Source organism: Arachis ipaensis, chromosome B10 (genome assembly GCF_059453495.1).
Source record: "Arachis ipaensis isolate K30076 ecotype BB chromosome B10, ASM5945349v1, whole genome shotgun sequence".
Classification (NCBI taxonomy): Eukaryota; Viridiplantae; Streptophyta; class Magnoliopsida; order Fabales; family Fabaceae; genus Arachis; species Arachis ipaensis.
In genome coordinates, this window is record NC_142435.1 from 35,619,750 (window position 1) to 35,642,810 (window position 23,061).

At 26.4% G+C, this 23,061-nt stretch overlaps 1 protein-coding gene across 2 annotated transcripts; it reads right to left on the reverse strand.

Annotated features, from left to right (window-relative positions):
- Positions 1 to 639: 639 nt before the first annotated feature.
- On the reverse strand, positions 640 to 10,309 carry CPD (Cytochrome P450 superfamily protein). 2 transcript variants are annotated; one of them, XM_088507651.1, is made up of 9 exons: positions 10,150 to 10,309; positions 9,589 to 10,067; positions 7,702 to 7,851; positions 6,797 to 7,045; positions 1,922 to 2,008; positions 1,742 to 1,820; positions 1,194 to 1,300; positions 985 to 1,115; positions 640 to 898 (listed from the first exon to the last, which is right to left on the reverse strand). In XM_088507651.1, the coding sequence occupies exons 2-9, from the start codon at positions 9,925 to 9,927 to the stop codon at positions 790 to 792; spliced, it is 1,251 nt and encodes a 416-aa protein (XP_088363777.1). In that variant the 5' UTR covers positions 9,928 to 10,067; positions 10,150 to 10,309; the 3' UTR covers positions 640 to 789. The 2 variants fall into 2 exon arrangements, with proteins under 2 accessions (XP_088363777.1, XP_016181517.1); XM_016326031.3 differs by having other exon boundaries at positions 9,589 to 10,307.
- Between the last annotated feature and the right edge of the window lie 12,752 nt (positions 10,310 to 23,061).

The following is a 23,061-nucleotide window of genomic DNA, read 5'->3' on the forward strand; positions in this document are numbered from 1 at the left end:
ATAGAAAAATAGAATTAGAGAATAGAAAAAATAAATGAAAACGAAATTATATATATATATATATATATATATATTGTTGTTTTACAATTTAATTTTTAAATTTGAGATTTTATGTTTTTGGTACTTGTTAGGTAAAGAGAAAAATAAATATTAAAGCAAAGAATGAATGAAGTAGTAATTGATAATGACGGACAATTAATTGATGAGAAGAATTATCAGAAGTCAAGGAAAATATAAAGCAAAGTTCACTTGAGGAAAATAAATAATTGAATGGAAGACTTTAAATGGTTTAACATAAGGAGCACAATACACAATCTAACTCTCAAGTTTACATTTTAAATTTTGAAGCATACTTTATTATTTTTAGTCATCAATTAGTTATTAATGGTTAAAAATATCATATAAAATATGATATTAAATTAATAATAATTATACTAAAAAACATATACTAAAAAAATTGAGTAAACAACTAATGATGGTAACAAATAATAAATTTTAAAATCTTTTTAATATTTCTCTTAATATTAGATTAGCTTGCTTTGTGCAGTGGACTAACAAGTACATGAAGGATTTTAAATAATGATTTATTGTTGTTATACTTTACTAGATATGAAAGAATCATCTAAGGTTATATCTTAAAAAGCCAACATGCAAGTAGACATAATTATAATAATTTTATTATTGTTCTTATTTATTACATAATAATGAACATTAACAGCTTAAACTGATCTCTACAATCTAAGATTCTTGTTCTTTCTTTCTTCTTCTACATGGTGCTCTTTCATGGGGCTATATACAAGGACTTGACTCCTCCCTACGCTTCACTATGATGGGATACCTCTTCTGCGTCCTAGTCGTAGGGAAGAACACCAACTTATCTTCCTCAGCCGGGACCCAACTGCCATTATAACATAACATCTTATTAATAATGTGAATTACATCTTTAGAGCAGCAAAGAGAGACAAAAATAACTAATTATTATACCTGAAGATGGTGATGAAGCGGTGAAGGAAGACCGAAAGAACAACCCTGGCAAGCTCATAGCCAGGGCACAGCCTTGGCCCTCCTCCAAATGGTGTGTATACATTTACAGGGATCGTTGCCTCTGAGTTATTCTGTCAAATATTTCCGATCAAAATTATTTGAACAAATAAAATATTAGAAATCAAACAACAAAAGGTGTATATATGCACCTGCCATCTCCAAGGATTGAAGCTGCGTGCATCTTTGAAATGGTTTGGGTTAAGATGTACAGCACGAAATGATGCAAATACCTTCCATCCCTTTGGAATTGTGTAACCTATTATTGCAAGCCAAGCATTCAAAGCTATGGTGGAAATTCAACGACGAATGTATGTTATATCTACCACTTTGTATATAATTTTGTTTACCTTTTACTTTTGGTATTAAACGTTTGTATCTTACACTATAAAAAATTGTGTCAAGAAAAAAAAAATGCAAGTATCATTTCTTGAAATGTGAAGTCTAATATAGTTCTTTTCATTTTGGTCTTTATTGACCATTTTTTGGTATATCTGTATTTGAATATGAATTGAAATATACTGATTAAAAAAACAGAGAATTGAAAAAATAAGAGAAAAGTGTTAGTAACTTTAACTCGTAAATTTTTTCAAAAGAATATACCAAAAAATTGACAATATAAGATACAAGAAAGACAGAGGAGGGAACATAATATAACTGGTGAAAGTAGTGCATGAAATTTCTTTTTCAAGTAATTTACCATTTATATTTATGTCTGTGGTTGCTCTCCGGAATATTCCACCAATTATGTTCGCCATCCTTAAGGTCTCATTCACGACCTACATTGCATGAAGCCATGAATCGCATCCACAAAGTTAAAATTCAGATATCAAAAACAACATAAATATATTGATACAAACTCTTTCTGTTAATTACTTACGCATTGAGTAAAGATCATTGACTTGTAATCTGACCATTCAAGTGGTGCACCTGTTTTACTCTTTGATCTGATTTGGTCATGCTCTTCCTGTCAAATTGTACAATTAAGTCTCAGATATCAATAGAGGAACACTCAATTCAATCCTCCATTAGTCTAATTCTTATTCCATGTGTTAGTGCAGTTTAATATATATATATAGTTTGTCGTAGCTTAAAAAGGGTATAGGTACTTATAAAATATTAATAATTTTATATTAACAAAAAACAATTGAGCACAAAAATACTGAAAAAGAAAAAAAAAGTAAAAAGAAGAGAATGTGGTAAAGAAGATGATTAAAAAAAAAAGTTGATGTAATATTTGGATACACAAACAGATTTTCCTTATTTTAATATCAAGATCTAATCATAAGTACCAATATTCTCTATATTTTTAATTAACTGTCTATTTTTAAAATTTTATTTTTTCTCATAAATAATGATTCATTTAACACATCAACGTTAATTTAATTTCTTTTTGTAGTCATTCCTTTTAACAAACACAAAAATATTATGTATACACAAAAACTTAATTATTAAATTAAATATCATATATATTTTGTTGAATATATTTTTAATATATATTTTGTATTGATATATATTTTATATAAATAATTTAATAATTAATTTTTTGTGTGCATTTATAATAATTGAAACAAATATATGAAAAAGAATAACGATATAAAATAATTGGAAAGAATAATTATTAGATTAGGACTACTGAAGAAAAATTATGTTATATACCCATAAAAAAAGTGTACGAAGGAATGATTAATTTAAAGGTTTAGTTAATATGTAATTTTTTTTATTAGTTAATATATGTCTTTGGAACACATAATAAAATTATCATGTATTTATGATGTTTTTATTAAAATAAATTATTTAAAAATAGAGTTTAGCTATGATAAATTTATTATTAATATTATTTAATAATATAAAATAAATATATTAAATATTTAAATTTTTTATATTTTTAATAAAAAATTTAATTTAAATTTTTAGTATATACCTTTAAAACACAACATAGATCTCTTAAAATTATCGATTACTAGTAACTTTAATTCGTGCTATTGGGACACCAATTTAATTCTGTATTAGTAATAGTCATGTATTTATAACATGGTCAAATTTTTAGGACCGTGTGATCATAAATAGTCATTAAAATCAGGGTCACACGATTCCCTAAGGTGAAGCAGAACAAGTTCTCTCTGCCACATACAAAAGTACCTTCTGTGGAGAATTGGAGATTACGCAGAGGATGTGGCAAGGGGTATTTCCGTCATCCAGACACCGAAGAAACGTAGCATTACGGTCAAAAGAATTAAGAGATGAATGCATAATGCATTGCAAGGCAAGCGTGCGTTTCGCATGTAATAATTTTGTCCATTGGTTTGGTTTGACCGCTGTCTCTCCTTTCATTATGTTCTTTTCCCTTCTCTTTTCTTTTCTTTTCTTTGTTTTGCTTTGCACTTTTCTACAATTTTTTTGTATTTCTGTTTTACTAATAATTACTAAAATTTTGAGTTAACTTGCCGTAGTGGTATAAACAAAACAAAATTAATGTAATGAAGATCACTATTATATGTAGTGAAAAAATATTCTATAAGTAATAAAAAGAATAATAACTAAATTAGTCATTACATATTTAATAAATTGATAATATAAAATAATTTATGAATTCAATTACATTTATCTTTTTAGATGACTATTTATGCGATTTATATAGTTATTTTTATCCATATCACAGTTATATAATTAAATAAACATGTAAAATATTATTTTATACTTGAGATAAAATTTAATTTATAACTACAAATTTACAATAATTTTACAATACAATCAAATTTTTATAAAAAAAATTCTCATGTTAGTTACTATTATATTTTATATTTTTATTCTATTCTAATTATTAATATAAATTGATTAAATTATAATATTCATAAAATTTAATTATAATTGATGAACAAAAAATTATATAGGGAAGTCATCAATGGTGAAGTTACCAAGATCACGTAGCCAATGCATGATGAATTTCAGGCTTTCAATCGTATTGACTGAGGCGAAAGTTTTAACGGGATAAGATGTTATTAATCGAATCTAACCATAAATGTTCACAAAACAACAAAGTAGATTTATAGCACTGACAAGGTTTTCTTTTTTTTTTTTTCCCCTTAAAATGTTTCAATATAATTTTTGCCTGATTATATTACAACTTTAAATACCCTCCTTGAAAACTTAAATTATGAGAGTTTTGCTAATTTGTGCGAGATACGTTAAGTATACCAAAAAAATATTTTATAAAAGTTATTATAAAAATTAATTTTTTTAATCATTGAAAATTATTAAAAAAAATATTATTATATTTTTAAAATCTGCAAGTTAGTTAAATATTTAAATTATATAGGATATTAACGATACATATATAAAAAAAGAATGTCGTATGTATTACTTCAAACCTTTCCATTTTCAACTCAATTTTTTATTAGTTTATTATTTTATTTTGTGCAATACATGAAAATTTTATTGGAATTTATCTATTAATTAAACTCAAAAAAATTGAAAGCATCCTAGGTGAGGTAGGGTAGAATGATGGAGAGGATTAGATAACGAAAATGAGGTCCAAAGAGAGCAACGCCACATTGTGATGAAGGAAGGTGGTTATGGAGACGGACATGGTTATATAATGCATAGGGTGGTGGGGTTTCTCACATGTACAACCATATACATGCATGCAGACTCATAAAATAAAATAAAAATTTATATCTATCAAACAATTAAAAATAGGCTTTATATTTCATATTAGATAAACTCTTAGTGTGTGTTTAGATTACAGTTTGCAAACGGGAGTTTGCATAAAATTGATTTTGTAAACTTGATTTTGATCAAAAGTAGGTTTGTGTTAAAGTGATTTATGTTTGGTAATTTTTGTATCAAAATAGATTATAGTAAAATAAATATTGTTTGGCTTATACCATTTAAAATCACTTTTAGATAAAAAATTACTAAAATAGACATCAACTTAAATTTTTTATATTATCCTATTATTTTAATTTAGATATTTAAATAGATTTTATTAGTTAATTTTATAATAAAATTAATATTTACTTACTAAAATAAAAATAACATAAAAATAGACAAAATATATTTTTAAATAAAAATAAAAAATATAAATTTTAGATATATATATATATATAAGAATATTTAATCAAATATGTTACATTTTTTTGTATTAAATGTTACTTTAGTATTTTTTTACATCATACTCTTATTTTAGTACTCTTAATAATCTTATTCTTAATATTAATTTGAAATCCAACGTTTATGATTTTATTATTATATATGATTAATTTTTTATTTAATTTATCTTTTTTTAATAAAATTCTAATCTATATTATAAAAACTTACACTAAAACATAGTATAAGAGAATTACAATTATAAAAGATAGTACTGAAAATAATAAAAAAAATAAATATTTACTTTATATAGTGATTGAAACAAATTTAAAAGTTCTTAATGATCTTTTTATATAATATATTTTTAGTACTTTTTTTTAGTATGTTATAATCTTTTAATATTATTATTATTTACAGTTAATTTTTTTATTTAATTTACTTTACCTAATAGAATTAATAAATCATATTATAAAAAGATAATAACAAACATAATACACAAAAATCACGATTATAAAAGTGTATAATGTCAAACAAACAGTTAAAAAAAATAAAAATAATAAATAATAGAAAAATAGAGCTCATATAAATAGAAATAACAAAAATTTTATAAATAATACAATAACATATACAAAAGGTAAAGTTGGTAGAAGGTAAATAAAAGGTTAGTATCTATGGCTAAAAGCCCGTTAAGAAAACGCAAAAGCTAAAAATAATTACTTCTTGTAAACGCTGGTTTTGGCAGCAGAATCACTTCTGCATTCATGAGAAAAAAATTTGCCAAACCAAAAGTTGAAACTTTCAAAAAATTTAAACGTGCTTCTTCCCTTCTAACGGGTTTCCAAACACACCCTTAGAAGGTTAAGTTAAACAAAGTTTATTAGTTACCAGCATAAAAACAAAAAAACAAGAGTAGTGCAGCGTGTGCTCATCATCATTATTATCAATATATCATTATGTATTAGTTTGTTAGTTTTGACTTTGTGCGATCAATCTTGATTGAACATGAAAAAAGATTTTAATGTAATATATAAAAAAATCATTAATTTAAATAAAAATAAAGTATTATTTTAGTCACCAATGTTTGAAATAAATTGATCTTTAACGTTTTAATGGTTTTATTTTTATTCCAAAACATTTAAAATGGTATTAATATTATCCCAACATCAAATATCTCACAAACAATTAATAAAATTGATATACTCTTAATAATGTTTTGTTAAAACTACATTTGTTCAACTTCTTTTTCCTCTTTTCACCCTTTCAACAAACTTAAATTTCATTTTTTTACTCTTTTTTTCCATTATTAATTCTCTAAGAAGTTTAAAAAGAAAGAAAAAAGTATAGAAAAATAGAATTTAAATTTGTTGAGAAGGTGAGAACTGGAAAAAAGAAGTTGAACAAACGAAGTTTTAATAAAAACATCATTAATAATCTATCAATTTCGTTAAATATTAGTGAAAAATTTGATAAATGAATAATATTGATATCATTTTAAATGTTTTAGAATAAAAATAAAACAATTAAAATGTTAAACACTAAAATAAAATTTATTCTAAATATTAAGGACCAAAATAATATTTTTTTTTCTTTAAATAATTATTCAAAGAAGTGAATAAAAAAATTAATTATCTTTATATCTTCTATAGCAAGTAAATATATTGCATACCTTAAGCTGAGCCAAGGCAAGTGGAGTCTCAGTGAGGAACTTGACAGCAAGAGTCATGATGGTAGAGGTGGTTTCGTAGCCGGCGACGAGCAAAGCCAACATAAAATCGACTATTTCCTCATCGGAAAATTGCTCGCCGGAGGCCAACAGTGCCCCAAGCATGTCCTTCTTTCTGTTCCCATCACTTTCACTCCCTTTTCTTCTCTCCCTCACTACCAACGTTAGTGCCTCCGCCACTTTCGTTCTTGCCTGCCAATTCATTTTCAATATTAGTATTAATATTTCAGTTATATATAACAAGCTTGGGATAATAGTCGAGAATAATTAGATAATTTCAGCTATATATATAACAAGTTCAGTATTTATTATTCTTTCCATATTTAATAAGTAGTTCTAACATTGTTAAATATATCTAATTTAATTTTAATATTTAAATATGTTTGACTAAGAAATCAAAATAACATAACTATAATGAAATGGATGAAGAATTTATTCTAATTAGGAGGACCAGAGTCATATATAATGTTACATATATTTGTCTCTAACAATCATGAAATATATTAAAAAATTTAAATTAAATACTTTTTAACGAATAAAAATATTTTATATTATGTAATAAAATATTAAAAATAAAAAAATTATTACGATAAATATATATTTTATATTATTATTTATTTGAATTAACCAAATAATTATTATTAGTTTATATATAATTATACTATATGTTGATCAGTATTTGGATAACGTGGATTATATACTATCTTATTTGATTAGGTTTAATAATTGCTAATGCATGTTTTCCCCATGGCAAAATAATAAGTAACAATAAGAGTATTAATAATTAGAGAAAAAAATAGAAAAGAAAAGAAGAGGTGATTAGAAAAATGAGTTTAAGGTGCATGCACCTTGATGGCCCTACGGTAGGTAGGGGAGAAGAGAGGGAATGGAAGAGTGAAGAATCCTTCAATCACAAGAACGTACTCTTTCCTTAGATTCTCAGTCCATTCATCTGGATCAAAGCTCATTAGTTGTTTCACTGTCAACTCAAATGTTATCTGCAACCAACACAACATGCTATTAAAGATATAAATATTTATTATCTTTTATTAGTTTAAATTTTTAAAATAAATAATTTTATAATATAATATGAATTTTATGTCTTGAAGATTTAAAATTTGATTTTTAGTGAATCTAAAAGTTAAAAATAAAATAAACAAATAAAAGAGAAAAAATTATACAAAAATTAAATAAATCTAAAAAAAACTCTAGTTTGAAAAAGTGTTAGAAATTTAATTATTTATATTATCTCTTTTTATTAACAAATAGTTTCATAACACATGCAATCATGAATTTTATTATTATTATTATTATTATTATTATTATTATTATTATTATTATTAGTAGTAGTAGTAGTAGTAGTAGTAGTGTTAACTAAATCATTTTTACTAATATAATCATAATTAAATATTTGTATAAATACTTTTTTTATATTAACACTTGTTCCCCATTCAAATTAAATTCATATATACAATATGTCATAGTCAACATCATTACATAATACATATTTGGCTATTTGGGAATATAAAAGATCAGTAGTAGGGTTAGAGAAAGAAAGGAAAAACAAAAGGAAATGGTGAAATGTTTTCACATGCATGTACAAACATATTCATATATGTGCATGCTTACTCTACATGATGACGACCTAATGTTTATATTCAGAATTATTATTATTATTATTATTATTATTATTATTATTATTATTATTATTATTAGCTGAAAGAACCTTTTCGGTTAAGTTAACGTGATGTGGGGATTCATCTTATATGAAATGAAATATTGAAATGGAAGAATTTGGACACATTGCACTGAGCCATGGAATCTGACTCACCATTCCCTATTATTTTCCATCAGGTACATCACAATCACATGCTATCTATAACAAGCTAAGCTTTCAACTAAATACTCATCGATCAACCCAAGCTTGAGAAAAATAAAGTTAAAATTAGATGTGAAAAAAAAAATGTTACTTGGGGGGCTATAGTTGGACACTTTGAGAAAAGGAGGTATTTAACTTTGAACCAAAATAAGCAAATAAACAAACAAGATCCAAACGATAACATTATTATTATGATTATTATGAGGTGGTGCAGAAAGAAGGTGCTGGTCCACCATCTCTACCACATGATATGTGATGATGATGCTCTCAGAAACCTGACTCGTTCGATCTGTCACCGAGTTGACTCAGTAAAATTTTGTTTTAGAGGAATATTTTTTTTTTATAATTTCCACTTTTAATAATAAAAGTGATGAAAAATAATTGATAAGAAATATAAAAAAAATAACACTATAAGATGTAAAAAAAAATAAAAAAAAAAAGATACAAACATCAAATTTATGTATAGTAGTTATACAGAAAAAAATATTTTTTCACATAATAAAAAATCAAAATTTAATAAATATAATATTTAATGTAAGAAAAAACATTTGTTACAAGAATATATATATATAACAAAACACCCAACAACCATCAATCATAATAATAGCACATGAAACTCTTATTTAAGGTAGTCTACCGAATTTAGCACGCGGTTACGTAAAAGAAATTCATACAAATAGTTCTTTGAACCTTTTTTTTTATTTAAAATTCATAGAAAAATAATTCAAATAATATATATTTAACTCGCTTTCAAGTTTCAATACCTAATATAATTATAACAAAAAAAATCAAACATGAACATTAAACTCAAGAGAATCAATGTATGCGATCCCTAACTAATAACTAAGTAACTAACCTTCTTGGCCTCTTCCATGAGAAGAACCCGGTCGGACCAAGAATCCAAGTTGAGCCGTATGAGCCGGTCCACATCAACCAAAAGATGATCCTTTATGATCGAAGAATTCGCGAAACTCATCGTTAGTGAGTGCATCTTCTTGTGAAGATTCCCCTTCATCAGCAACAACGAGTGCTTTCCCAAAAGGTTCGATATCGAACCGGGGTAACTGCACTCAAAGAGCTTCCCTTCGTTCGCAAGAACGAACCGGTTCATTTCCGGTTCCGCCAAAAACACGGTCGGTTCTCCGAACACGTGAGTCGTGAAGACTGGACCGTACCGGTTCATTCTTCGATCCATGAAGGGTTCTGGGTTGTCGCTCTTGTATGCTGATATGAGCTGTAGAGTCTCGCCGATGAAGGGGAGGCCAAGGCTCCCCGGAGGGAGACGGAGACGGCGGTAGCGCCACCGCCGGAGGAGGATGAGGAAGGCGGCGATGGCTGCACAAGAGAAGAGTAGTGATGTGAAAGAAGACATGGAAAAATGTAAAAGGCTAAGGTTATTATTGGTATTAATAATAACTTAGTAGTGTAGATATGTATGTATATGTATGTGTGTGTATATATAGAGAGTTCTAGACAGAAAGAGGGGGAGAGAGAGAGAGGGGCATTAATGGAGGGAGAAGGAGCACACGAGGGGGTTGAGTGGAAAGAGAGCAGGAAAATGATGTGTGTATGTGTGTGGGGAAGAAATTAAAGAAGGGATATTTTACACCCTTTGCACTTCTTTTTTCTTTAATTATTTTTTTTCCCTTTTAATCTATCGGGATAAGAGTAGTTTAGGTGGTGGGGAAGTATATGAAAGTCTTTTCCACTTTTCTTTTTCGGTTTTTAAAATGAGTTTAATTTTAACCGTTTAAATTACTTTATTTACAAAATTTAGTCAATATCTATTTTGAATTAATAATCAAGTTCCTCTCAAAAAATTACTCCTTTAAATTATTCTTTAAAAAATTTTATTAATTAAATTTATTTTTTAATAATTTTAAATTACTCACTCTAGTTTCTTTTTTATTATTTTTAGAATTGACTTCGTTAATAGTTACTATCCCAATCCATTAACCGAGACATTAAAAAATTTATATTATCAAGATATTAAAATTATATTTTTTCATTTTTAAAATTTTAATTGGAATTCAATTGTTATATCTGAACATTAAAGAACATTTAAAGAATATGGGAATTATATTGCCAAAATACACCAAATTTAAGGATATGTATTGAAGATATGCGATTTTTTTTTCGTCACATAGAATTTTGTTTTACTGTCTTCTTAATCAAATGACCAAAGATTCATTGAAAAAAGGGGAAAATATCAAGAAATAAAAATTTGTCCATTATTTTCATTTGCTTTTTAATTAATTATTCAAATGTTTACAAAAAATTAAGAGAGATTAAATGCACAAATTATTTGTCTCTTATAAAGATATATATTTATTAGAAAAGTAAAAAAGAATAGTAAAAAATATTTATATATATTTAAATTGTTTGAGATAATATAATATATAAAAATATTTATAAGTATCAAGAGAATTAAAATCATTAAAATTTAATATTTTATATTATTTTAATAAATTTTAATTGATCCTGATATATTTTAATAATAATATTAGATAGATATAATTTTTAAAAATTTTTAATGTCATTTATTTCTTTTGATAATTATTTTTCATATAACATTTTGATTGAATATGAAATTAAATATAATTTGAAAATAATACTGAATTAATTTATAAATAGTAAAATAATTTTCAATAATTAACATTAGAAAAGAAGGGCGAAAGCTAGTGCACTCTAGGCAAAGTAGGGAGTGCAGCACTCTTTAAAGTTAACCTGCTATCAAAAGTAATTAGGTAAATTATTTTTTTTTTGTCATGGACTGAACAAACAAACCGGCACTAACAAAAAAAACTAATTCGCTCGTTTAACACTATCTTTACACCAGAAGAGTACTCAGAAAAATTTGATCGATTTCCTCCGTTATTATGTTATTGTTGATGTGATGTCTTCAAGCATTTTCACGGTTTTGTTTGCTAGCAGGTCCTTCCACTATTGTTCTGTCTAGCCACATATTTTGACGCTCTTGAATCCACCCCATTCCACATCTACCATAAATGGACCTTCAAAGCCCGAAAAATTGCTGCCATAGAAAAGGAAGACGCTGTCTGTCGCCGCTGCTGGTTGGCTAACTCCAAACGTAAAACTGATTCTGTAGAAGAATCGGTCTCCATGAAGGCGCCATAATTCTCAGATGACAACGCAATCAAAGCACAAAATACATGACAGTTACAATAAGTCCATTATCTTTTATTTCAAATTATCCTCAACGTGTACGTAATAGAATGAAAAATTAAAATACAATTATATTTAAACAATTATTTGTATTATTTTTATTAATTTATTCAAAAAATAATTAAATTTTGAAGCTAATTGGTATAAAATATTACATATATAAAACTAAAAAAAATTTTTATTTGTATAAGAATGAGCCTAATAAATAATTATTTTATTTAATATATAATTAAGAGTATTTCTTTCTTTGCCAACGAGTTATAGTTCAAATGACATAGTCTCTATATTCACCTAAGAGTTGGTAAAAAAAAGAATACTTTTTTTATTAACTTTTTTAAATATTAATTATTTATTTTACATACAATATAGAAATAAATGAATATAATATTTATTGAGTAGACGCAGTTACGTAAAAAAAATTTATTGTCATAGTATTTGAACCAAAGAAAAAAAAATTATTTTAACAAAAACTAATAATATATTTTTAATAATATTCTTAATACAAAATAATAAATTTTAAATATTTTTTTAAATAATATATATTAACTAAAATAATATAATTATCCCAAATAATATATTATAAATATAGTAAAATAACACATTTCAATAAAAAAATTGTTAATAAAAACTTATATGAATTTTTGTTTCGCACAAAATAAAATTATTATATGTTTGTTTGCTTTTTACGTTGTATATATATTTTTTTAATTAAATTAGTATAATACAAAATCTTTTATCATTCTGTTCATATTTAATGTTTTAATTTTGTTTCTTACAAAATAAAATTATATATATATAACACAAAATTTTTTATCATTGTGTTATATATATATATATATATATATATATATATATAACACAAATTTTTTAGCATTGTGTTTATATTTAATATTATAATTTTATTTCACACAAAACAAATTTTATTTAAATTTTAATATTATATACATAATATATATTTAATATTATTTTTTTATGTATTATTTATTTTAATTCTAAAATCCAATAATTTTTTTTACAGGCATGTTGTTTTTAATATTTATATACTATTTTTTTATTTTGAACTTCAGCCCAATACCTGAGACTTATAAAAAAAAATCTAAAACTTATAAAAAATGATTAACCTGATTAACAGGTTACCTTTTTAAATCCAGACCATTCAAATAAAATATAATAAATGAAGAGTTCAGATTTACGAATTCACAAGGTGTGCAGCACTCCATACTTAGCAAGGAGCGTTTAAGGATGAGCCGAAAAGAAGAGAAGGATGGATGGACAGAAAACAAGAAAGACCACCGTAGATAATATCGCTTTGAAATAATTATACTACTATTTACCGATGCGTGATTCTTGAAGGTACGTAGCAACGATTTTGGTTCTTTTAACTTTGATTTTCGAATTTCTGAATTTGAGATCCATTACACAACTAGGATAAAGGATCATAAGATAGGATAGGATTTAAATTTTATGTAACTCTATCTACAGGTGGGTTCAAACTATCACCTTGGATTTTATTTTTATTCTAAACCTTTCCATTCGATACTATTCTATATGGATAATACTACACATTTAAAATTTTTTATTAATTAAATTTAAATAAATTAATTTAACATTAATAAAAATTAATTATAAATAATATTTTAAATTTTATTATTTAATTTAATTAAACTTAATTCATAAAAAAATTTAAATATATAACGTTACTCATTCTATATATGAATTGCCATTCGTAATAATATTTAATTAAAAAAAGTTAAAAAATTAATAAAATTTATTAATTTTTATTAGTAATTAATTATTAAAATTTTAAAAGTGTGAACTAAAATTATACTATTAGCTAGATCACTAAACTAAAAATTGTGTTAATGATTAAAAATAATAATAATAAATAATAAATTTTAATAACTTTGTGTATTAATAAATATTATATACTAACAAAAAATTACTCATTAAATGAATTATTATATTTTTTGTATAAATTAATTACATGTATTATTTCACATATATATATATATATATATATAATTTTTAAAGATGTACATAACATGATACAGTTGATATTTGATACTTTGCGTTTTGCGTATTTTAGATGGATCAAAGAGTGCAATTAAAATCTTCAGTGCCCGTCAAGAAACATTATATTTATGACAACTCCTTCAACATTTGATTGAATTAAACTTTAAAGTGGCATGTGAATTTTCACCCTTATTTTAAATTAATTTTTAAATTTTTAATTGTCTTAATTCGATTTTCAAATTTTACTCTATAAATTATGTTATTTTTTAAAATATTTTTTGTTAATAGTATGTTATTGTGACATATTTATATAGATCATCAGTGTCACATTTTAAAATATAATTCTATTATGTGTAATAAAATAATAATGTGTCAATTAATGACATATGATATGTCAACATTGACATAGTGTCACATATCACTGGCATGTCATCCTTATAAACAATTTAAATTGGTTTCTGAATTTTATAAAACGATTTAATTTAATCTCTAAAATTAAAGATTATGAATCAAATTAGTTATCGGATCAATTTTTCTTTTTTTTTTTCATAAATTCAAAATTTTTAATATCTTAAATAGATTAATCTTTTTTTATTTTCACATATTTCTTAAAAATTTAATTTTAGTGCATTGTTAGTATAAAGTAATTTTATACATGTATTCAATCATATAACGTCATATTATTAAAAATAATTAAGTTTCAAAATTAAACTAGCTCACTGCTTAAACACAAAAGTTTTCATAAATTATTTTAAATTTTAAATTTTGATAAATAGAACTTCAATTCTTTATAATAATTTAATATTAATAAAGTTGACAATATATAAGTATGTTATATATTTCAATAAAAGAATTATATAAGTAACTAAAATACACATTTTTTTAAAATTTTGGTCCAAAATATGTATATTTTATAAAAAAAAATTAAAACTTATTTAAGTTTATTTAACTTATGAAGGTCCATTATCTCTAATTAATTAATAAAGATATCATATTGCCACAAAAATCAAGTCATTCATTTAATATATAAAAAAAATTATTATTTATAAAAAAATAATATTTATTATATTTTTATTGTATTTTTAAATTATTCAAAAATGTAGTTTATGCTTGATTTAATTAGTGATATGTATTATACTGATGATTAAAGTAGTATTACTTTTAAAATAACTAGTCAATAATTTTGACAGAATTTTTTAATATTTTATAATATATAAATAAATTATGTTGTTATTTGAAAGAACCTAATAATTTGAGTGGTGGATTTTTAGAATTTTCTATATTCCAAATTTGAAAAAATGTCTATCACAATTTTACTCAATTTAATCGGTCAGATTCAAATAAAAAGCAGTAAAAGAACACTCAAGGACGAAGTGCTAGCTTATAAGAAAAAATCCACCGGTAAAAGATATATATATATCTAAATTACCAAATTAAATATATTAATTTAAACTATACTAAAATATTTTTAAAATATATTAAATCTAAAATAATAATGTATGTTACCTGTATCATCAACATTGATAAAGATGCAAAGGCAACTGTAAAGGCAAAAATACTGTGTTTGGTTAAATGTTACATCTAATAAATATATTTTTTATTTTCTTGAATTGCATCTTTTTTATTTGGTTTTTTTTTTCATCAACATTCAGCATTTTTCAACATATTTTTTTAAAAATAATATTAGACTTGCTTCAATATTTAATTAAAAATGTCATTGAAATTTTATGATAGACTAATTTATTTTTTACTAACCATATATTTTTCATATTTTTTTCTTTCTTTAAAAAGAGCTCTTTCATAAAATCTCAAATACAAAAAAGATTAGCTTTAAATTATAAGACTAGTTCATTCAACAACAATAATCTATAAGGCTACATTTGTTTACAAAGACGGAACATTGAGAAAGGGACACTGAGACATAAAATTGTATATAACATATGAAATATAGATAGAGATATTGTGATAAGAGATACTGAATTAGTGTATTTTGTGTCCATTATGACAGAAAAGACATAGAGATACTAATAAAGAACACAACTTATTTTTTATTTTTTTTCTTTCATTATTATTGTTAATTTTTTATAATTATATTTTTTATTATTATATTTTTCTTCTCAAATTTTTTTAATAAAAAAAATGAGAATAAATTGAATTTTTATAATTTATTCTTTTTTATCATCAAATAGAATATAAGAACACTAAATTTTGTGTCTTTTTTGTTTATATTTTATTCTCAGTATCTTATCTTATTCTGTTCTCAAAAACAAATGCAGAATAAGTGAACACTTTCTTTATGTATGTATATTTCATATAAGTCATAATTATATCTCTTTAAAATTGATTTTGATATTATTAAAATTATATTTAAAAAAAATGAGTAAGTTTTATCTTAATTTTATTTATATACTTATATTTATACATCATTTTATATACATGTTTGAATTACTATAATACAAAAAAAAAATCTCCTAATCACCTTCTCATCATACATGTCAATTTAGACAACATATAATGTCATATTTTTTTTTATATTTTTTATAATTACATATATTTAAATTTTTTGTTTTTTAAATCATATAATAATATTTATTATTTAAATACATTTTGATTAACATATTATATTTATAGAATAATATTTACATTTTAAAAAAAACTATATTTAATAATATTTATCTTTTGCATAAGCAATATAAAAATAATATAAATTATATTCTTTTTAATAATTTTATATTCTAATGTAATTTTGGTCAATATAATCCAAAATAATTTATTTTTTCGAAAGACAAAAAATATTTAAACACAAATTACATTGACACCAATCCTATTTTAATCAAAATTAATTTTATAAAAACACATTTGTATTGGCATCCGTTTGCAAATATTAATAAAAAACACACTTAAAGTCCATACGTGTCATGTTCATTCTTTTAAGGAAATCTTTTACCATGCTTGATTGCTTACCCTCCTTAAACACACGTAACACGTTCATCTCTTTTTTTCTCACTCATCCTTGCTTAATTATTTTTTAAACTTTCTCTCAAGTTTTACAAAGCTAATTAAGAACACCAAGCACCTTAAACTTCACGTTTGATTTGTAAAGAACTCAAGGCTCCGAGCAAAATTCCGCTATGATTAATTAACTCTTCATCACACCTTCTTTATAACCATTGCAATTTCATCAAGATAAGCTAAATGAATCCTTTCCTTCCTCTCTTCATAAATTCGGCTAAATGGCCGTAGAGGTGCTAATCCATTTGTCTGATTTTCTTAATCTAGGAATTATATTTTAAGTTCATAGATAAGCAAAAATCTCAAATTTTTAAATTCCAAAGTGAGAAAATCTCATTCTTTATCTCTTTTAGGATTTTGGCTACAAGGCCAAACTATGATTAGAATATTTTTTTTATTGGTGGGATTGATGATATTGGATTCTCAAAGTTTATTAGAAAGTTTGAAATTGAAGTAAGGGTTTGATAGAATCAAGTTTCCTAAATATTGTCATAAATCCTAATGTTTTAATGATCGTTGAATTGATTGTCTGAATGTGAAATTGTGAAATTGATAATGCTTGAATGATTCTTGAAATATGTACGTGAATTGTTGATCGATGCTCCTAAACAGGTTCAAAAGTTTTAGGGATTGTGTTTATAGGGAGGTATGCGTGTTTGTTCATAGGATGAAAATTTACTTCATATTTAGTTTAAGTATTTCATCAAAATAAACATAAAATATTATAAATTATATTAATAAAATTTATAACTATTTAATTTAAAAAATTAACAATAACAACTCAAGTAAGTAATTAATATAAAGCATTAAATTCATTAATAAAAAATTAAGAATTTAACATATGAACATAAATTTAAATAAAATAGTAGATTAAAAAATTTGAACAAAAAATAAACTTAAATAAGATCAAAACTTAAAATTAAAAAAAAAATTCATAAGAAAATTTTAAATTTAAAAAAAAATTAGAACTTCTCTCTCTAAAATTCAAGAACTAAAATTCTAAAAAAAAAAAATGAGTGTTTTAAAGTGTGTGTATGATTCCTTTAAATCTTAACTTCATTTATGAGAGTATAAATTGTAATGGGTAAAAAATAAGAGAAAAACTCAAATCAGCCCCTGACAATTACCTCGAAAGACAACGAGGCCCCTGACAAAAAAAAAACTCCAATTCGGCCCCTGACAAAAAAAATAAACCCAACCCGGCCCCTGACAATTACTTCGAAAGGACAACGAGGCCCCTGTGCCACAAAAAAATAAATGTTATTTTTTTTGGCACAGGGGCTAATCTGTCCCAAAAAAAATTTATCAGGGGCCGGATTGGGTGTTTTTTTTTCTTGGGGGCCTCGTTGTCCTTTCGAGATAATTGTTAGGGGCCGGATGGGGTATTCACTCAAAAAATAACCTCAAAGCATAATTGCACGTATCCTTTTTAATAAATCACGTGAATAGAAATGTGCGTACGTAGTAAAATATATATGCAGTTCACAAAGAGTAAAATAGGTTATCTATGTACAGTATAAATGTACACAGTATAGATAGAATTATGTAAATAGTTGATCTATTTTTTTTATTTTTTTATAAAATATTTATTTTTGCAACCATCCTTAACTCCTAAATTTTAAACAACTTACATAAACATATTAAGATAAGACATCAAATAGAATAAAAAGTAAAATTAATATGTCAATTTTAAAGGTCTAAAAAATATATTTTAATCAATTAAACTCAATTTAAAAAATTCACAAAAAATATACATTTATAAAAATAAAATATAAGTTAAATTCATAAATTATATTTTTTTACTTAAAATTTATAATATAACATAGATTTTATCACACTTTGAGTCTTACCTCAAAATTGATCATATAATTCTGGCTGATATTTAATTATATAGTGTAACAAATTTGATTACAAATTAAATATAATAATGTTATAAATATCAATTAAGAAAATAAGTCAATTTAAACCATAAAACTCTTTCACCTAATAAACTAGTTTTTGTTGTAAAATAATTCAAAGATATAATAGATATAAAATAAATATTTATAAATAGAATACACTAGTATTAATATTTACCAATATAATTATCTCACTATAATAGAAGTAATTAATATATTCACTAATATTATAAAGAGTGAAAGAGAAATATTCAGAATAGTTGTAATATAGAGAAGAAGAAGAATTGTTTTTATTGCTTGTGTGTATATTTCATTTGCATCGTTCATGTTTTTATAGGCAAAAAAATTCTACTTTTCAAACTTCATTAATTGTGCTTTGTCATGAGAACTTGCTCTTTTCAGCATAGAAAAATTGAGCGTCCATAAATGGGTATTCATCCTTATCTATCCTTGTTGTAACACTCCCTCTTGGCTGGATGCTCATTTAGGAATATGCCTCATTAAAACTTTACTAAAGAAAAATTCAATGAAAAAAATTTTAGTGAAAAAAAAAGAGTACAAAATCATTTGTGATGGAGACTGCCTCATTAAAAACCTTGTCAAGAAAAACTCAATGGAAAAAAACCTGACCAAGGAAAAAAGAGTACAGCCTCTCCCTCTTGTCGACATCAGTTGATGTCTCGAAATTGGCGCATCCCAATTTTATGTACCAATCTTTCAAAGAAGGATTTTAGGAGTGACTTTATAAACAAATCTGCCAGATTGTCACTTGAGCGGATCTGTTGGATATCAATTGTTCCTTGATTTTGAAGATCATGAGTGAAGAAAAATTTGGGAGAAATATGCTTTGTTCTATCACCTTTGATGTATCCGCCTTTAAGTTGAGCAATGCATGCTGTATTATCTTCAAACAGGACAGTTGGAGCTATCTTATGATCAATCAGTCCACATGATGACAGAATATATTGGATCAAACTCCTGAGCCAAAAACACTCGCGACTTGCTTCATGAATCGCTAGTATTTCAGAATGATTAGAGGATGTTGCTGCAATTGTCTATTTCGTGGACCTCCATGATATAGCTGTACCACCATATGTGAATAGGTATCTGATGCGTGAGCATCTTGTCTATCTTTTCCTAGTGAATTTGCATCTAAATTGTTGAATTTAATTAAGAATTAATTATATTTTAGCCACTATGGATGCTATTTTGAGTTTTGTACAATACTGTTTATTTTAGGTAGCATTTGGCGGAATTTGATGGAGTTTCTGCAGAGAAAGAGAAGAAGCCAAGGAGATGACCAGCGAATACCAACGCGGACGCATGGCTCACGCGACCGCGCGGAATAGAGGAAATCACAATGACGCGATCGCGTGCATGACGCGATCGCGTGGACTGGAATCTGCACAAATGACGCGAACGCGTGGACGACGCGGACGCGTCACATGCGCCACGTGTAGAAAAAGTAGAAAAACGCTGGGGGCGATGTCTGGGCTGTTTTGACACAGTTCTTAGCTCATAAATCACAGATTAGAAGCTACAGAATGGACAAATCAAGTGGTCCCACCCATCAGCTGAAGACTTGTTAATTAATTCGAATTTAAATTCAAATCTTATTTTAGGAAAAGATATTATTTTAATTTTAATTTTAGAAATTTGATTTTTAAATTATTAGGATTAGTTATAAAAGGAATCCCAATAGGGTGGTTCCAGAACAACATTCCACAACATTATTCCATACAAATTTACATTTCATATTCCATGAGCAACTAATCCTCCACTGTTAAGGTTAGGAGCTCTGTCTATTGTATGGATTGATAATATTATTTCTCTATTTTAATTCATGTTTTGATTTATATTTCAATAATTGTTTTCGTTCTTTATTTTATGAATTTGGGTGGAACGGAAGTATGACCCATGTTCTATTTGAGTTCTTGTATAACTTGGAAAAGCTCTTTACTTGAACAATAGCTTGAAAACATATTATCCTGAATTTCTAATTGTTTGTATTTAACGGGATACGTGACATATAATCCCCTTATTTTTGGATAATTAGGATTCTTGTGGCATATAAACTAGAATTTGATCATCACCCTCTAATTGGAATTAATTGACCAAGGAATTGGCTGTTGATAAATTTTAGAGGAGACTAGGAAGGTTTAAGGAATTAGGGTCTAGTCAAAATTAGTTTGCCATGAATTAAATCTTGCACGATTAAAATAGTTAATAAGAAAAGTCAATCCAAAAAATAGATAACTCTGAACCCTTAACTATCTTCTCCATATTTTTCCAAAGTATTTACTTGCCTTTCTTCAATATTTTTGATATTGTTTAATGTCTTTTATATTGCATCTCAACACTATTTTCTGTTTGTCTAACTAATCCTATCAAACGCTATTGTTGTTTAATCCATCAATCCTCGTGGGATCGACCCTTACTCACGTAAGGTATTACTTGGTACGACCCGGTGCACTTGCCGGTTAGTAAGTGTGGTTGTAAAATACCGCACTAGTATCCTGTTTGAGATCTCCCTTTATGTGGATCAGACAAGTAGCCAGCATCTGCATAGCCAACTAGTTGTGACTTGGATCCATAAGGATAAAACAATCCCATATCGACCGTTCCATGAAGATATCGACAGATTTGCTTGATTCCACTCCAATGTCTTCTGGTTAGAGAGGAACTATACCTTGCTAGTAAATTCATAGCAGATGATATATCGGATTGTGTATTATTAGCAAGATACATTAGCAGATTGGTGGACGAAATTGTGATTACACTTTGATTATGTAAAATTCATTGCTCTTTCTTTCCCTGACAATGGCGCCAAAAACATGATGCCAATACCATGGTTCACAACTTCGCACAACTAACCAACAAGTGCACTGGGTCGTCCAAGTAATACCTTACGTGAGTAAGGGTCGAATCCCACGGAGATTGTTGGTATGAAGCAAGCTATGGTCACCTTGTAAATCTCAGTCAGGCGGATATAAAATAGTTATGTAGTTTTCGAAATGTAGTAATAAAAGAAGGATAGAAATACTCATGTAAATCGTTGGTGAGAATTTCAGATAAGCGTATGGAGATGCATTCGTTCCTCTGAACCTCTGCTTTCCTGCTGTCTTCATCCAATCAGTCTTACTCCTTTCTATGGCTGGCTTTATGCAAGGGCATCACCGTTGTCAGTGGCTACATCCCCTCCTCTTGTGAAAATGGTCCAAGATGCCCTGTCACGGCACGGCTAATCATCTGAGGTTCCCGATCATGCTGGAATAGGATTCACCCTCCTTTTGCGTCTGTCACTACGCCCAACAGTCGCGAGTTTGAAGCTCGTCACAGTCATTCAATCATTGAATCCTACTCGAAATACCACAGACAAGGTTTAGACTTTCCGGATTCTCTTGAATGCCGCCATCATTTTAGCTTACACCCCGAAGATTCTGATTAAGAGATCTAAGAGATACTCATTCAATCTAATGTAGAACGGAAGTGGTTGTCAGGCACGCGTTCATAGGGAATGATGATGATTGTCACGTTCATCACATTCAGGTTGAAGTGCGAATGAATATCTTAGAAGCGAAATAAGATGAATTGAATAGAAAAACAGTAGTACTTTGCATTAATCTTTGAGGAACAGCAGAGCTCCACACCTTAATCTATGGAGTGCAGAAACTCTACCGTTGAAAATACATAAGTGAAAGGTCCAGGCATGGCCGAATGGCCAGCCCCTCTGATCTAAGAACCAGACGTCCAAAGATGATTCCAAAGATTCAAAGATGTCTAGTACAATAGTAAAAAGTCCTATTTATAATAAACTAGCTACTAGGGTTTACAGAAGTAAGTAATTGATGCATAAATCCACTTCCGGGGCCTACTTGGTGTGTGCTTGGGCTGAGCTTGAGTGTTATACGTGTAGAAGTCATTCCTGGAGTTGAACGCCAGTTTTGGTGCCAGTTTGGGCGTTGAACTCCACTTTGCAACTTGTTTCTGGCGCTGGACGCCAGAATTGGGCAGAGAGCTGCCTTTGAACGCCAGTTTGCGTCATCTAAACTTGGGAAAAGTATGGACTATTATACATTGCTGGAAAGCCCTAGATGTCTACTTTCCAACGCAATTAGAAGCGCGCCATTTTGAGTTCTGTAGCTCCAGAAAATCCATTTTGAGTGCAGAGAGGTCAGAATCCAACAGCATCAGCAGTCCTTCTTCAACCTCTGAATCTG

Excerpts from the sequence above, each read along its gene's own strand:
- CPD (XM_016326031.3), bottom strand. The coding sequence starts at position 10,104 with ATGTCTTCTTTCACATCACTACTCTTCTCTTGTGCAGCCATCGCCGCC. Across the intron at positions 7,852-9,588 it reads TCATGGAAGAGGCCAAGAAG|ATAACATTTGAGTTGACAGT; the intron begins GTTAGTTACTTA and ends TGTTGGTTGCAG. Across the intron at positions 899-984 it reads CGCTTCATCACCATCTTCAG|TTGGGTCCCGGCTGAGGAAG; the intron begins GTATAATAATTA and ends TTATAATGGCAG.